The sequence below is a fragment of the Bombus terrestris genome, chromosome 3, assembly GCF_910591885.1.
Source record: "Bombus terrestris chromosome 3, iyBomTerr1.2, whole genome shotgun sequence".
NCBI classification, from domain to species: domain Eukaryota; kingdom Metazoa; phylum Arthropoda; class Insecta; order Hymenoptera; family Apidae; genus Bombus; species Bombus terrestris.
This window is the reverse complement of record NC_063271.1, coordinates 18,528,724-18,545,551: the sequence shown is the minus strand read 5'-3', so window position 1 is coordinate 18,545,551 and position 16,828 is coordinate 18,528,724. Positions and strand designations below refer to the sequence as shown.

Below are 16,828 nucleotides of genomic sequence, written 5' to 3'. Positions count from 1 at the left end.
AATTTTTTAGATAACAAAATTTTATTATTTCGTATTGTTTTAGTTACTGCGTTAATAAAAATATTTATATATTAAAATAAAATTAAAAATGAAGCTACCTTTAAAGTAGTACAATTTATTATTTTTTATACTCATCTTTACTCGAAAATACGATTAGAAACAATAATACCAGATTATATCAGTAATTATGATGAAACTTATATATGCAAAATATATATGTATTTTAAACTATATACTTTCTGTGACTTATTGTATATTATATATTTTTATATAAATAATTGATTACGAAATGATTAATCAAATATGTTATCAATTTTTAAAAATTGTTATTTGAAAGTGAATTATGTAAAAAACAAAATTAACTTTAGGATATAAACGACACATGATCATGTATTTAGAGTTAGACTTGCGAAAATACCAGTGTAGCTTCTTTATTTAAATTGATTTTAACATTTTAACAATTATTAAATAATATGAATGAAGTATAAATAATAACACGTGTTTAAAGTGAACGCTTTGATTTAAAAAAGGACTTTAAAAAGTACACGGTATCCTTTCACTTATTCTCTATATCTTATCATTTAAAATTTCCATTTCCCTGATGTACTCTTACATCGATTTTTACATTATTATGTCATCTTTAAATAACTAAGTTATAAAATCTCTTTTTTAAATAGATATAATACAAATTGTAATTGTTTAATCATATAAAATAACATTGTTTGGTACGTTAAGTTTTGGTCGTCTTTTGGAACAGCGCCTATACTAAGTGACTTTAGCCGTTTGGAGATGGATAGTTTACCGTGTAGACATCAATTTACGGTACAGGCTTGAGACAAAGCGTAGGGTAAAAATAATATTTTTTCTGCAAGATCAATTATTTAATTGCCAATTGGACAATAAAATAACAAAATAGTGCGTTTGACAATTAATTAATTTCAGTCATTTATCAACAGTGGTGTTAATTCATAGCTGTAATCTTGACAGACGTTTTATACTTGTGAAAATTTCTGTTGCCGACGCAATTTTGTATTTTCATTACAATTTTATTGCAGGTAAATCATGAAAACAATTTCTGACTTAAGGTTATTCTTAGAATTTCTTTTATTTTCAAGTATTTTATGAAACACTTCTATTATTTTCGAAAAATGGGATTGTATGTCAAACCATCGTCTTTTGTTGCGTTAGCCAATTACACAGAAAATGTTTTCCCGCCATATTAGTAAAACTTGTTTCGGGTATGAAATTTTTAATAAATATTAGTTTTAACCTTTAATAGAAATGAAAACTTTTATGTCACGTTTCGAATATACTTATACTATCTTCCCGTTACGATTATTTAATTTTATTTTTATATTATATTTATACTTACTAATCCAAATTTAATTCAATTGTACTCTAAATTTTGAACAAATGATCTATACAAATTTATATTAAAATTAGTTGAAATAAAATTTTATTTATTTTAAAAGGATAATTTTATTATTATTTTACAATTATATCTCAATAATATCCTGTCTATTTAATATGTCAATAATACTAATAATGGAGCGTTATAATATAACATAACGTGTAGTATGGTTATAGAAAAATTTTCTGCTTAATAAACAACTACGAATAAAGAATGCTATACTTGAAATATTTTTTCATACATGGAGAATGTTATTAATAATTAAAATTAAAGCTCTGTAATAAATAATTTATATATAGATTTGTAAAAAAAAATGATGATATTGTAAATATTAATCTGAATAATTAGTTATCAATTTCAAATGTAATTTAAGTATTTAATGGATACATAATTGTAATATTAATATTAAGAGAAAAACATTCTTAGAAGCTATGTATTACGAGCAAGTATTTCTTCTCGTAATAAAACAATGCTTTGTAATATACCTAAACATTATAGTTTATATACCTTGAAAGAAAGAATTATTTGATCACCTTCACATATTAACAATTATAATAATAGTTAGATATGAATAAATAATATTTAGATATAATATGTAATTTGACATCAATTGAAATTGTCATAGTCTATTATATATATTGCATTGAAATTTTATAGTTACATAAAAAGACTTTTTGCAAACATGAGTAATACAGTAGAAAATGGAAGTGGTGATAATGCATCAAAGAAAAAAACTATTGAAGGTATATATCAAAAAAAGTCTCAGTTGGAACATATTTTACTACGTCCTGATACTTATATTGGTTCTGTTGAACCAATGACGGAAATGATGTGGATTTATGATAAAGAAAAAGAATCAATGGTACAAAAAGAAATAAAATATGTTCCGGGATTGTACAAAATATTTGATGAAATATTAGTAAATGCAGCAGATAATAAACAGAGGGATCCTAAAATGGATACAATTAAAATTGAAATTGATCCGTAAGAACTATTTAATATCTATTAAGAAATGGATAATGTATAATAATAATTATATGAATTATAAAATGAACAATAAATGATAAAATTAATGAATAATAAATTTTATTTGTAGAAAAAATAATGTTATATCTGTATGGAATAATGGTAAAGGCATTCCAGTGGTAATTCATAAAGAGGAAAATATGTATGTTCCTACAATGATATTTGGCCATTTGTTAACATCATCTAATTATGATGATGAAGAAGAAAAAGTAACAGGTGGTAGAAATGGCTATGGTGCCAAATTATGTAATATTTTTAGCCACCGCTTTACTGTGGAAACTGCGTCTAAAGAATACAAAAAATGTTTAAAACAAGTAATTATCTTATAAAAACATTTGAAATATTTGTTTTATAGTAATATGTGTCTGTAATTATTTAAAATAAATATTTATAGACGTGGAATAATAATATGGGAAGTGCAAGTGAGCCTAGGATCAAAGACTTTTCTGGCGAAGATTTTACAAAAGTCATATTTTCACCAGATTTATCAAAATTTAAAATGCAGTCTTTGGATGATGACATAGTTGCTCTAATGTCTAGAAGAGCTTATGATATAGCAGCTTCAACTAGAGGTGTTAAAGTCTATCTTAATGGTACTAAGATTCCTGTCAAAAATTTCAAGGACTATGTTGATTTCTATATCAAGGGTAGAGAAGATGAAGGTGGTAATCCTTTAAAAGTTGTATATGAAAGTTGTGGAGCTCGTTGGGAAGTAGCTGTTGCTTTATCTGACAAGGGTTATCAGCAAATGTCTTTTGTAAACAGTATTGCAACAACAAAGGTAATAGATATGATGAAATAGAATAGATGAAATTAATGTTTATGTATAAAAAAATTGAACAAACTCTTTTGCAAACAGGGTGGCCGACATACAGATCATGTCACAGATTTAATAGTGAAACAATTAACAGAAACATTAAAAAGGAAAAATAAGGCTGGAGTAGCAATTAAACCATTCCAAATAAAAAATCATTTGTGGATTTTTGTTAATTGTCTTATTAATAATCCCACATTTGATTCACAAACTAAAGAGAATATGACATTGCAACCTAAAAGTTTTGGATCAAAGTGCACACTTAGTGAAAAATTTATTACAGCTGTAATTATTAAAATGCAATTTTATTATTAATATAATACTTGTCTATATATGTATTAAATTTTAATTTATACTTAGGTAACGAAAATCGGAATTGTAGAAGCAGTTTTGACATGGGCGAAATTTAAAGCCGATAGTCAGTTACAAAAATTAGGCCCCAAGTCAAAACAAAGAAAATTGCAAGGTAAATTTCGTGTATATTCATATGATACAAATAATTTTAGTTATTTATATAATCTTTTATTTCAGGTATACCAAAATTGGAAGATGCTAATGATGCTGGAACTAACAAATCATTAGAATGTACACTTATATTAACTGAGGGAGATTCAGCCAAAACCATGGCTGTATCTGGACTTGCGGCGATAGGTAGAGATAAATATGGTATATTTCCTTTAAGAGGTAAATAATACAAACGTCATGTAAGTGAAAATTACTTAAATTATATATAATACTATTTATAAATGTTTTCAACTTTAGGTAAAATTTTGAACGTAAGAGAAGCAACACATAAGCAGATTTTGGAAAATGCAGAAATTAATAATTTAATAAAAATTCTTGGACTCCAGTATAAAAAGAAATATGAAACTCGAGAAGATTTAAAAACATTACGTTATGGAAAAATGATGATAATGACTGATCAGGATCAGGTTAATTTTCTATTAAATTTTACATTTCCATGTGCATATTTTAATTGCGTAATAACATAATTATGTTAAATGTATTTATTAGGATGGTTCTCATATCAAAGGCTTACTAATTAATTTTATTCATCATAATTGGCCGTCATTATTGAAATTAAATTTCGTAGAGGAATTTATTACACCTATTGTTAAAGCTTCAAAAGGAAATCAAATATTAAGCTTCTTTTCAATGCCAGAATTCCAGAAATGGAAGTCAGAAACGGAAAATTTTCATACCTACAAAATTAAGTACTACAAAGGTTTGTGTTTCTATTATTTTACAAATTTTGTTGTTTTTTTGTTTGGGACGCATAAAAAGATCTGTTACTTATAGGTTTGGGTACTTCCACTGCTAAGGAAGCAAAAGAATATTTTGAAAATATGACTAGACATAGAATTCGATTTAGATATGATGGAGATCAAGATGATCAGAACATCATCATGGCTTTCAGTAAGAAATGTGTTGATCAACGTAAAGATTGGTTAATGAACCATATGGATGAAACAAAGAGAAGAAAGGAAATTGGTCTTGGAGAACGCTTTCTGTACGAAAAGGATACACGGACTGTGTCCTTTTCTGACTTCATTAATGTAGAATTGGTTTTATACAGTAACTATGACAATGTTCGGTCTATACCAAATATGATCGATGGTTTTAAACCCGGACAAAGGAAAGTATTATATACATGTTTAAAACGTAATGACAAGCGTGAAGTAAAAGTTGCACAATTAGCTGGTTCTGTAGCTGAACATTCAGCATATCATCATGGCGAAGTTTCTCTTATGTCAACCATCATTAATCTCGCACAAAATTTCGTAGGAAGTAATAATATAAATTTACTACAACCAATTGGTCAATTTGGTACGAGACTCGCCGGAGGAAAGGATGCGGCGAGTCCTCGTTACATTTTCACAATGCTCAGGTATACATGAAATTGCATATACAGAATGTCTGTTTTATCTGAACAAAGTAGAGTATCTCATGAAGAACTAAAGTATCAAAGAAATGTTTTTGTAAATGATATTTGGCATAATTAAGGACATATAATATAAATTGTTTTTTCTCTAAAATAAACAATCTCTCTTAAAGCATTTTTTAAATACTTTCAGTTACTTATTACCTCATCAAAATGAAACAGATATTTTGTACAAGAAACAGTCTATATATATGTAATCTTCTCTGTTATTCACAGTCCATTAGCAAGATATATATTTCACAAACATGATGATCCTTTATTAAAACATGAATATGATGATAATCAAAAAATTGAACCTGTCTTTTATGTACCAACTATACCAATGGTATTAGTGAATGGTGCTGATGGTATTGGTACTGGATGGATGACAAAGATACCAAATTATAATCCTAGAGAAATAATTGAAAATTTATATAGAATGATGGATGGTGCTGACCCAAAACCAATGGTAATATTTTTTTAAAATAGTTTTTTAATATTCATTGTACATGTATCTTACCATATTTTATCACATTTTCTACAGGTACCATATTATAAAAACTTTAAAGGGGTCATAGAAAGTTGTGGAGATTATAGATATGTTATTAATGGAGAAATCTCAGTGATAGCACCAGATAAAGTTGAAATTACTGAACTACCAGTTGGGACTTGGACTCAAACATATAAAGAAACAGTATTGGAACCAATGTTACATGGAACTGAGAAAATCCCAGCTATGATTAGGTAAATATAATTGTTATTTTAGTATCAGTGCTAAAGATGAATGATAAAAAGATATTTATTACTTGTTTTCCCTTACATTATTATAGTGATTACAAGGAATATAATACAGATACAGCAGTACACTTTATAATAATGATAAATCGTGATAAGTTAGTAGAACTAGAAAGAGATGGTCTTCATAAAGCATTTAAATTGCAAACAACAACAACAGTTACATCTATGGTAAAAGGCAAATAATATATTTAAGGTATTTAAAACTCAAACTCATTTATAATAAATTCATTTTTACAGTGTGCTTTTGACGAGAATCTATGTCTACAAAAATATGATAGTGTTCTTCAGATTTTAAAAGGTTTTTATAAAGTAAGGTTAGAAACGTATCATAAAAGAAAAGAATATTTGGAAGGTATATTACAAGCAGAGGCATCTAAGCTTTCAAACCAAGCACGATTCATTCTAGAAAAATGTGATGGTACTATAGTAATAGAAAATAAAAAAAGGAAAGATATGATTGCTGAATTAATTAGGCGAGAATATGAATCTGATCCAGTCTTGGCCTGGAAGTTATCACAAAACAGGGAAGAAGTTTTAGTAAGTATTGTGTCTTTATTTTAAAACAACATATTTGAAATGTATTAAAATGTAATTGTTATGCTACGTTAGGAAGCTCAAGTAAGTAATAAAAAGAAACTTATGTAAACAAAAACATTTATTACAACCATAATTTTTATTTTACTCTAAATATTTAATATGCAAATTTTTGTAACATATTGATAGGAAGAAGTAGCAGAAAATGTCGATGAAGAATCAGCTACATCATCTACAGCTATTGGAAAAGAGAACTTCGATTATTTACTAGGAATGACATTGTGGTGTTTAACGAAGGAAAAGAAAGATGAACTATTACGTCAAAAAGACGATAAATTAGCGGAATTGAAAAGGTTACAAGCTCGTACACCTATTTCTTTATGGAAAGAGGATTTAGATAACTTGTTGAATGAATTGAATAGAGTAAGCGTAACTTCTTTTTATTTTTAATAAGATAATATTTAGTTTTTCTCATATATACTATATTTTACTATAGTTAGAAGAAAAAGAACGAAAAGAAGAGCAGAAGTCTAAACAATGTATTAAAAAACCACCCTCAAAGTATTACACTTCTGATGATATTCGTCGAATAGTACCCATAATTGATACTGAATTAAAAAGAAAGATTGAAAAAGCAGAAATTGTATCTAAGGATAAAAAGGAGGGCATAAAGAAACATCAAAGGGTAAATGGAGTACACATTATTAAGTCTTCTTTTTTTAATAAAATCGCTTCTATATTTTTTGTGGAAATATAATATAACGTTTTATGTAACATAATAGGTAAAAAAAGAACCAATAGAAGATAAAGATGAATTTGACATGTTGATTGAATCAAATGCCAAACCTATAGATGATAGATTGGGCAATTCTCCAGAAAAAATAGAAAAAAGAGCTGGTGGCAAAAAAAGTATATATGCTCATAGTTATAATAAAATAAAAAATTCTATGAAATTTATCAATAATAACCATTTACTATATTGATTAGGATTGAAACAAACAACATTACAATTTAAATCCAAAGCGAAAAAAGAAAAAGACGACAAGAAGAAAGATAAAGATTCTGATAGTAATGATGATATTGATTTTGGCAGTATTTCTCCTCCTCCAGCACCTCGTACATCTCGTAGAGCAGCAGCAGGTATTAATTTCCATTTGATATGTGTCAAATTTATGTGTATTTTTAATATGCTAATATTTACGAAGTTTGTTTTCGACATTACAGCTAAAAAGAATTACAACTATAGTAGTGCAGAATCTTCTTCTAGTGATGAAATACTCAGTGTTTCTTCAGACATGGAGCAGTGAGTACTTTATTTATAATTATATAACGTTATATATACATACATAAGCAATATATTCTCATTAAATTTATTTTTTAGTAAAACAAAACCTACTACAGCTGTCATTAATAGCGATTCTGATGATATTCTCAAAATACATAAGAAACGTAAGTAAATGTTACTGTTATGGACTATTAGTTTAACATATTAATTATATTGTTATATTGATACGCTAATTTCATATAAAAATTATAATAATTATAATTATATCTCTGTACAAATAACAGCTAGTTCGGAAGAACTTTTTGATTCATTAGTTGGTAGTACTCCAGAAAAACAATCAACAAAAGCTCCTGCAGCATCTAGCGAAGAATCATCTTCAATATTCTCACCACCGATGAAAGGTAAAGTATTCAATACCTTATTAATTGCGAAATATTACATTTGGTGTTGTTTGTATTGGTATCGGTATTGGTTTGTCTTTACAAAATATTTTATACAATGTCATTAATTTATATCTTCACTAATATTATACCTATCAATGTCACTAATATTATGCCTCATTATTTATGTTTTAGCTCCTGCTAAAAAGAAAACTGAAAATGGTGGAAAGGCAATAAAAAGGCAATTAAAGAAAAAAGTTGTTTCTTCTGATTCAGACTCGGAGGAAGTTATGTTTTCAAATAAACAAACTCCCGTAAGTAATAATGCAATTGATAAATAACAAAATAAAAACTATTAATAAAAATTTATGACATATCACCAAAAAATAATGCAAAAAGACATTTATCAATATTTTAAATTCATTTGCTATTTAATTGCACAAAAATTATTTAATTATACAGGTAAAGAAAAGAAAGAAGAAGTCTGAGTCGGAGGAAGAAAGTATTCTTAGTGCAGTAGATAATTCTCCGGTACCACCTCGAAAAACTGCCGGTCGTGCTCGTAAACCTATTTCATACGCTGTTTCGGATGATGATGAGGATGATTCCAACTGATCGATTTTGTACAATATTTTAAAGGCATAAGTAAATAAACACGATCTTAATCACGATCTGTGTGATCATATTTGATATAAATTTTAACAAATTTTGCCTTAATTAAGAGGCAATACAATAATTTTATATGATATTGTACATACATGTACTAGAATATATAAATTAGAATATTTTAAGAAAATTACATTTTACAGTGATAATTAAATAATATATGCATAGTGTGCAATGCGATAATACATTTGAGTCATGATTGACTGTATAACATTTGAGTATCTAAATATTTAAATAATATTCAATTTTAAAATATCTATACTATCTCTGTATGTTAATTTTCTGGAGAAAGATATTTAAATACTCATTGTTTTGTAAAAAAAAATTAATAAAATATTTTTGCACATGTTAGAATATCAGCTCATTGAAAATGGAATAATGTGTGATTTGTTGCAAAACTCAGTATCAATTAAGAGAAACTTTTGTTATTGTAATAATAATGTATATATATAGAATGAAAAATTTAATTCATCTTCATAAAACACTTATTCATGCATTAACTATAACACATATTAACTACTGATCGCATACCTTCTATTAATAGTATTGGTATTGAATGAAAAATATAATTGATGTTCTGTGTATGCTTAATAACTACAAATGTAGAGATTCACAAACATATGACAGTAATGAAATTTTTGTATTTATAATATGGATAAACTATCAATTTAAACATTAAGACTCATTATATTAATTAACTTAAATTTGTTTTTATTTATTTTTTCTTTTTGTATGTTGGATTAATTTTGGAGCAAAACACATTTTTTACAGACATCTAGCTGTAACATATCATTAATAAATAATGTACTTACCATAATATATGAAGGTAATTGTATTAATTAGCACATTCGTACGATTAATTATCTATATTCTGTGAACAAATTTTAATAAAGATAAATAATCTAATTAATCAAATAATACATAAAGAAAGAATATTAAGTCTCCTTTACAATATTTAAATATTGTTAAAAATAACTTTGAATATTAAAGTTATTTTAATTTTTTCCTTAATACGGATATTATTCGTTTGTTCTACTATACCACTACATTTGTTCTCAATAAAAGAGAGCATAAAATAGTGAAACTATATTATATAAAAACTACTCGCTTCTTTTTTTAGAAATAATGTGATGTGCAGCTAATAATTTTAGCTGCACTACCTTTAAATTTTATAGGTGTCAAAGCATTTTAATATGTTGAATTATTAATATCTAATAATTTACTGTACGGGATGAAATAAAATTGATTTAAAAATTCCAAATGAAAACTTACATTAAAAAACAGACAGTTTTTATTTAAAATATTTTCCATTGGAACTATTTTTTTCAAAAATTCTAAGCGCACGTTTCAGACACATGAAACAGAAATGGATACATCATTGAACACAAAAATTTCAAAATAAATGAGTGGGTCAAAACAAGTTCATGCAATCTCCTAAGTTTTCACTAGTTGATTTTCTTTATAAAGATATAGGTATAAAAATAAAATTAATGTTTAAAGAATCAAAAGGGTCGATAGGCAGCGAAAAATACGAGGAACATATAAATGGCATAACTCTTGAAATATTGTTTTGTTTCAAAAATCAAATTGTCTTGAACTAAATAAATTTGTATGCTATAGTCAATATTCTAATAGTCAATAAAATTACAGATTATGAAAGTGATATGTTTTTTTCAGGTATATATAAATATCATCACAAGATATCAAATCAACCAAATGAATAACTTTTGAGTTTTTTGAACTGTATAATTGAAAAATATGGTTTTGAAAACAGTGTATTATAAGTAACTGTTCAGAATGGAATTATGTAATAATTGTATTATGTATTGTACTTTATAAACATTTATAGTTTTCTTAATTTTGCCAATTTTGTAACAAATCTTTCAATACATTATACTACAGGCTTAAAACTATTCATGAAAAAAAGGAATTTGATTTCATGATTCTTTAAAATTCGATAGACCCCATAAAAGCCCTTGAGACTAGAATGATTAAAATCTTCCAGTAGATCATTCAGTATGTGTATGTATATACTTCTTGAAATTTATAGAATTTACTCGATAACGTAACATAATTTTATACTATAATTAGAGTTAAGTATAAGTAAAAAGTTATGTTTTGTTGTTTATATACAAATATTTTAATCAAATTCAATGGAAATAATATTTTATATTATGTCCCTATCCAAAAATTTACCTAATGAAAGAAAATAATTTTATATCCACACATATGTATTGTAGGAGAAATATACACTGTTATATGTGATTCATATTTAATTAATAAGTTTACTAACTTTAAATTATACACAAATACGTAAATTTATTGCTATAACGTTTCATACAGCATCCTCGACGCAATTCCTGTTGTTTATGAGGAAGATCGTGACTATGCTGACACGCAAGGGCGATAAAAAAAACTTTGTTTATTAAAGAATTATTTAAATTCCTCTTTTTTTAAAATGCATAATAATACTCCAAACTCTAGCATGCATATAGTTATAAAAGCACATAGAGCAGGAAATATTATTATGTAATGCTTTTCTTTTCGAGTTGACCCGTAGTTTTTAAAGAATATATCTGATCAGGCAATATCTGAATATTTGTGCAATGAATTTTCTATGAAAAAAATCTTATTCCTTGGATAAAAATTTGTTTTCGATATATGCATTTAATAGTTTTATTAACGATGCATTTTTAAGGAGTCTTCACTATATACAAATGCAAAATTGCTTCTATCGCAAAACATATAAACACTGCTTGGTGCAGATTTGTTTCATTTTTTATCATTACAAATAATCCCAAATGAGATTTCATAGAATAAATGCTCGTTAAATGATTTTTTTTCGTTCTTTCATCAGTTTGACGTCTTATTAAATGATTTAATCTTTTCCTGGTAGCAATTTGTTGTGGTAGCAGAACGATATCCCTGTTTTTTAAAAGAAGTGTTTTTCGTAAATTTTACTGGCCAAAGTATATGCTATTTTTTGCCCAAGAATAGTATGCACCAATTGTCATTTTAAACTACAATAAATATAATAGAATATAATAAAACTAATCGCGATTATTTTAACCATTATGTTCAAGCAAAATTTCTGAACTAGGGAATTTTTGCTCGATTACAGTTAATTTTTTAATTATATAAAAACGATGATTGCATAAATATACCGAACAATTGAAAATTTTTAAATTTGACAATTATGCATACCCGTCCTCGGAGAAAAAGTAAATGAATTTATTCATTTTCTGACTAGTTTGTCTTCGAACTTAGTTTACAAAAAGCACTTCCTCGTAGAGGAATTTTAAAAGTATACGCTTTCCTGTTTAATAAATTTGAAAACCGCAAGAGAAATAGGAGAGGGAAGCAGGAACGGTTGGCTTTTAGAATAGAAGCGATGGATCTAGTAGTAGACTCTGTTCAGACTTGTAATGTATTCTCCTCTGACCATTCTTTGCCAATCACGTTGGTATTGATTTATCAACCAATACCGTGCCCACATTGTACCAACAACTTACAACATTTTAACAACTTTCTAGTACTCCCAAAAGCTGCAGGTTGTCGACAGACGCGACTATAATACAAAGCAAGGGCACTTGATAAAATAACTTAATCTTCTATTTCATAATTATCTATATATAACGTACATATATAAAACAAATTATGAATAAAGAAATAGCAACCAGGTCGGTACAGTATCATGAATCTTACTTTAAAAATTTTTAATGCCTGATTATAAGAATTGTTATATATCACGAAATGTAAGATCATAATTATCGCGCCGAAGTCCACTCTAGAAAAAAATGAATCACTCTATTAGAAAATCATGGATTAAAAATGTACATGTGCATGGAGCATATAAACCGTGGACTGCGATTCTGTATGTTCTTTTTTATTTGGGAGCATCGCGATTCTTTTACTTTCTTTGCATTCGAACCTTAGACCAATCAATCCGGTGTAGATAAGCCCACTCATTTCAGAATAGGAACAACCAACCAAATCTCCTCGTGTGTGTATGTTAATCGTTATTAGTCATGATATAAGTAATAATGTTAATATTTGAATAAAGTAACATGATGTGCAGTCAAATATTCATGGAATACTTAGCTGCACGGAGGTCATGCGAGGATCCACCACAGTTGTCTTTCCACTGTCAATGCTGTCCTGTTCTTTACACCATATATATATATTATATCGGATTTATTAGTATATATATATATAGTATAAATATATACACGCACACTAGTTTTAACAATCTTTCGTCACACTCATTCATCCATACGTAACTTCAGAAGAGAGGAACGTCTCCGTAAAGGCAAAGTCCCTCTACACTGCTTTGACGCGCTTTGCCTCGGATATTTTATCTTCCATTGCTCTCTTTATTTTCACCGAGTAATTTTCACTTGTAATGATTTCCGTCGCTATACTCCTTTGTTTCCTTTTCTTCGTAATTTGAACTTCACTTTAATTCACAATGACTTATCACATGTTTATCTGTTTCTCTCATTTCTTTTTAAACACTATTATCAAGTCAGCCCACTGTTTGATACAAGGAACGATAATACAATTGAATATTTACGAACACAACATTTTTGTCATGCTGAATAATGTAGCTTGTATTGTAGAAAGACGCAAGCTTCTGGACTTGCGGCGACCAGTCTCGCATCTCTCTTGCAATGTCCTATGTAGTTGGCCTGTAAGTATAGTTGTAAAGGTGTGGTGGAAGTGGTAGTGATGGCGGTAGTGGTAGTGGAGTGGTAGTGGTAGTGGTAATCGTGGCATTGGTGATGGTGATATTATCCGGTTTTTAGTATTTACAATTCGTTATAGCAACCGCTATGTTCCTAAGATGAGATGGTGTGCAATTCAATGTTCAAGATTTGGCATGTATTAGTATATCGAAGATTTTGTCTTTAGTTTTTTTCCACTACGAACTGCTTGACGCGTTCATACCACTAAACATGCCAATACTAAATGAGGTTTGTTGCTGCTGCTGAATCTGTTGTTGTTGTTGCTGTTGTTGCTGATTATTCGCTTGACGGCCATGTTTTGGCACTGGAGGTTGTAGATATTCATGTCTAGCTAATGTCAACACATCTATGCGCTCTTCTTTCCTATATGCTAGGCAACTTCTTATGAAACTCTGTGAAAGTAAAAACATTTACAAATAAATTTAGGATTTTATTTTCATATTGACAATTAATTAAATTTTTCTAATTCATATGAATTGATACTAAAATGGGGTACCTTTGCTTCGTTGCTAACAGTTGGTTTATTTGCAAATTGAACTTCAGTGGCTTTCAAAATTGTATTCTCTTCTAAAATTGTAGCTTGAGATTGATTATGTCCAAAAGGCTAAAAAGAGATTTTAGAATGCAAATCTTCAATGTCAATCTAATAGCAAATCAATGTTATACAGTTATTATACAGTTACTATAATTATACCTTTTTGCCATATAGACATTGATAAAATATAACTCCTACACTCCAAACATCAACTTTCGATGATATTTTTGGAGGATTTTTACCAATAACAAAACACTCTGGTGGGAGATACCTTTACAAAATATGCATATTACTAATCAAGTTTAACATGGAAAAATATAAAAATATTTCTAATGTCATAAAGTATGTCTCTAAAATGAGGAAGTACATACCAATAGGTACCAGCTCCTTGAGATGTTAAATCCATTCCATGGTCTGGATTATAATTTTCCTCATCCATTACTTTACTTAACCCGAAATCCGTTATTTTTATTTCTCCACAAACATTACCTTCAGTTAATAATATATTACCTGCAAAATTACAACAATAATAGTATATAATTAAAAATTTTGCTTTATATAATAAAAGTAAAATTAAATTTTATATAATAAAAATAACAAGTTATATACAATAGAAATTTACCAGGCTTTAAATCATAATGTATGACTGGGGGTTTTATTTCATTGAGGTACTTTAATGCAGATACAACTTGCATAACAATAGATCTTGCTTCTCTTTCAGGTATAGTCTTATGCTGAAAATATTTAATAAAATATTTAATTAAGTAATACATAATAAATGTTATGTGAAAAATATGTTAATACACACACCTGCTTAAGATAAAAATCTAAATCATGGCCATCACAATATTCCAAGACAGTACAAAAAGAATTGGCGTCGATTTCAAATACATCATACAATTTCACAACACGAGGATGATCAAGAGCTTTATGTATATTGTATTCTCGTAACGCATGCCTGCATAAAGAATAAAAAAATATATACATACATACATATAAATATATATATATATGTAAAACAATGTAAAAATATATCCTTATATGAAACTAATTAATGTCACCTATGTATAATTAAAACTAGTATTATTTTAAATATGTATTTTGTTGCAAAACTGTAATTACTTTTATTTTATTAATTAATTAAACTGCTTAATTCCAAAATAAAAAATTTCATTATAAAAGTACTTACTTAATATAATTAGCTTTCTTATCTTCTTTCCAGTCTTTATTTAGTTGATGCACTTTACAGGCGACATATCGTTGCTCTTTTAAGTCAAATGCCTGTAAAAAGCGAAATACTTAAAAAATAATTAATTAATTGTTTACTAAAACAAATGTTATTTTGAAATTAATAATTTCGTTTCTATACCTTATGCACTTCGCTGAAGCCACCTTTTCCTAACAACATTAATAAAAGGTAACGTTCATTCAATACAGGATGAGAATTGAATCTCGATTGGTCCTCGTTGTGAATACGTTTCAGTTCCCTAATGTGCAAGTTTCGTTCTCTTTCGAGTTTTTCCATTTCTAATTGCAGATCAGCGTCTTCTTTTTTCAACGCACTTTGTCTTAACTAAAAAGACAATATATATATGAGATTACGTCAAAACTACGTTTATTGCAAATAACAATCTAAAAAATTTACTACCTTGAGTATTTCATCAGCTTCATAATACTCTTGCCACGTATAAGATCCAGGTACTGCATCTGGCTTTAAGAATGTAGCTTCTGTGCCATTATGCAAAGAAGGTTGAGGCTGACTACGTTTCCTACCAGTTTCACTGTTCGATGGCCTTTTTTTGAGTAGTAGCTTTTTTTGTTTATCAATTTCTTCTCGTTCAGTTGCGATTTCTTCTTGCCGTCGAGCTAATTCTTGAAACGCATAACCATCCGTCCAATTTTCTTGAAACGTTGCACCCACCCTTTGAGTTACAAATTGACCCAACCTCAGTCTATTTTGCATACACTTTTGCCTAGCCTCCTTTTTTTCTATGTTTGATTTTTCTTTTAATAGCTTCTTTACAACATCTATACACTTATTTATATGAGATTTGTGCTGTTCAATTAATTTTTGTTGATTAGCCATTTGATGCCTAAGTTCATCAGTTGTCTGAAAAAGAAAATATGTACTATTAATTATATGAAAATTCAAATACAAAGATATCTTATTATAATAATAAATAATAATAAAAACATTTAAAAATATTTTTTTTATGCATTTTTCTTTTTGGAATGAGAAAGAGAATTAGATGCTTTTCCTATACTGTTTCTACTACTAATGTATAATTTTACACTCATAGCACATTTCAGAATTTATTTTACTTACTCTATTTAATTCATCAATTTTGTTGTTACGTAATTCTAAGTCTGAAGAGGCTTGAGTTTCAAATTCTTGTATCCTCTGGCAAGTAAGTTCTGTCTGAAATATAAATAACACATTTTATAATAAATACAAACAAACTACTGTAACATCTGATACATTTGTCAACATAGTTCATAAATACCAGATACCTTGTTGCACCCAAATGGATGTAACATGCAGTTTCAGTTTTAGTGCAATTTTTGATAATTTCATTTAGAAAAATGATCAAAGTTCCATCTTTGATAGAAATTTGTGATAAAGTTAGTTCTACACGTTATTTAATTTAATAGGCCAGCCCTCTTGCTATTAAAAGTAAAACTACAGAGCAAAACCCAAACATATAGATAGAAC

At 27.7% G+C, this 16,828-nt stretch overlaps 2 protein-coding genes across 19 annotated transcripts in view; one reads left to right on the top strand and one right to left on the bottom strand.

The window, feature by feature from the left end:
- Positions 1-781: 781 nt before the first annotated feature.
- LOC100650868 (DNA topoisomerase 2) lies at positions 782-9,514 on the top strand. Of its 2 annotated transcripts, XM_048404490.1 has the most exons (24): positions 782-1,055; positions 2,069-2,395; positions 2,508-2,751; positions 2,832-3,218; positions 3,297-3,536; positions 3,612-3,717; positions 3,783-3,935; positions 4,014-4,183; positions 4,266-4,476; positions 4,551-5,139; positions 5,410-5,641; positions 5,717-5,916; positions 6,003-6,138; positions 6,208-6,507; positions 6,580-6,588; positions 6,694-6,927; positions 7,001-7,189; positions 7,287-7,413; positions 7,492-7,644; positions 7,729-7,807; positions 7,886-7,953; positions 8,074-8,190; positions 8,365-8,483; positions 8,632-9,514. In XM_048404490.1, exons 2-24 carry the CDS (start codon positions 2,094-2,096, stop codon positions 8,782-8,784), a joined length of 4,518 nt encoding a protein of 1,505 aa, XP_048260447.1. In that variant the 5' UTR covers positions 782-1,055; positions 2,069-2,093; the 3' UTR covers positions 8,785-9,514. The 2 variants fall into 2 exon arrangements, with proteins under 2 accessions (XP_048260447.1, XP_020723617.1); XM_020867958.2 differs by lacking the exon at positions 6,580-6,588.
- Positions 9,515-11,093: 1,579 nt separating this feature from the next.
- LOC100650987 (serine/threonine-protein kinase tousled-like 2) overlaps positions 11,094-16,828 on the bottom strand; it is a 31,194-nt gene continuing 25,459 nt past the window's right edge. For all 17 annotated transcript variants that reach the window (XM_012319240.3, XM_012319228.3, XM_048404491.1 and 14 more), the window contains 10 exons: positions 16,442-16,534; positions 15,764-16,225; positions 15,485-15,688; positions 15,305-15,396; positions 14,926-15,073; positions 14,738-14,849; positions 14,487-14,625; positions 14,275-14,386; positions 14,077-14,184; positions 11,094-13,972 (listed from right to left, as the gene is read on the bottom strand). In XM_012319240.3, coding sequence (XP_012174630.1) covers positions 13,757-13,972; positions 14,077-14,184; positions 14,275-14,386; positions 14,487-14,625; positions 14,738-14,849; positions 14,926-15,073; positions 15,305-15,396; positions 15,485-15,688; positions 15,764-16,225; positions 16,442-16,534 — 1,686 coding nt within the window. In that variant the 3' untranslated portion in view covers positions 11,094-13,756. The remainder of the gene's footprint in view (positions 13,973-14,076; positions 14,185-14,274; positions 14,387-14,486; positions 14,626-14,737; positions 14,850-14,925; positions 15,074-15,304; positions 15,397-15,484; positions 15,689-15,763; positions 16,226-16,441; positions 16,535-16,828) is intronic.

Coding starts and splice junctions, on each gene's coding strand:
- LOC100650868 (XM_048404490.1), top strand. CDS start 2,094: ATGAGTAATACAGTAGAAAATGGAAGTGGTGATAATGCATCAAAGAAA. Junction 4,477..4,550: donor CAAAATTAAGTACTACAAAG/GTTTGTGTTTCT, acceptor TGTTACTTATAG/GTTTGGGTACTTCCACTGCT. Junction 7,414..7,491: donor AAGAGCTGGTGGCAAAAAAA/GTATATATGCTC, acceptor TATATTGATTAG/GATTGAAACAAACAACATTA.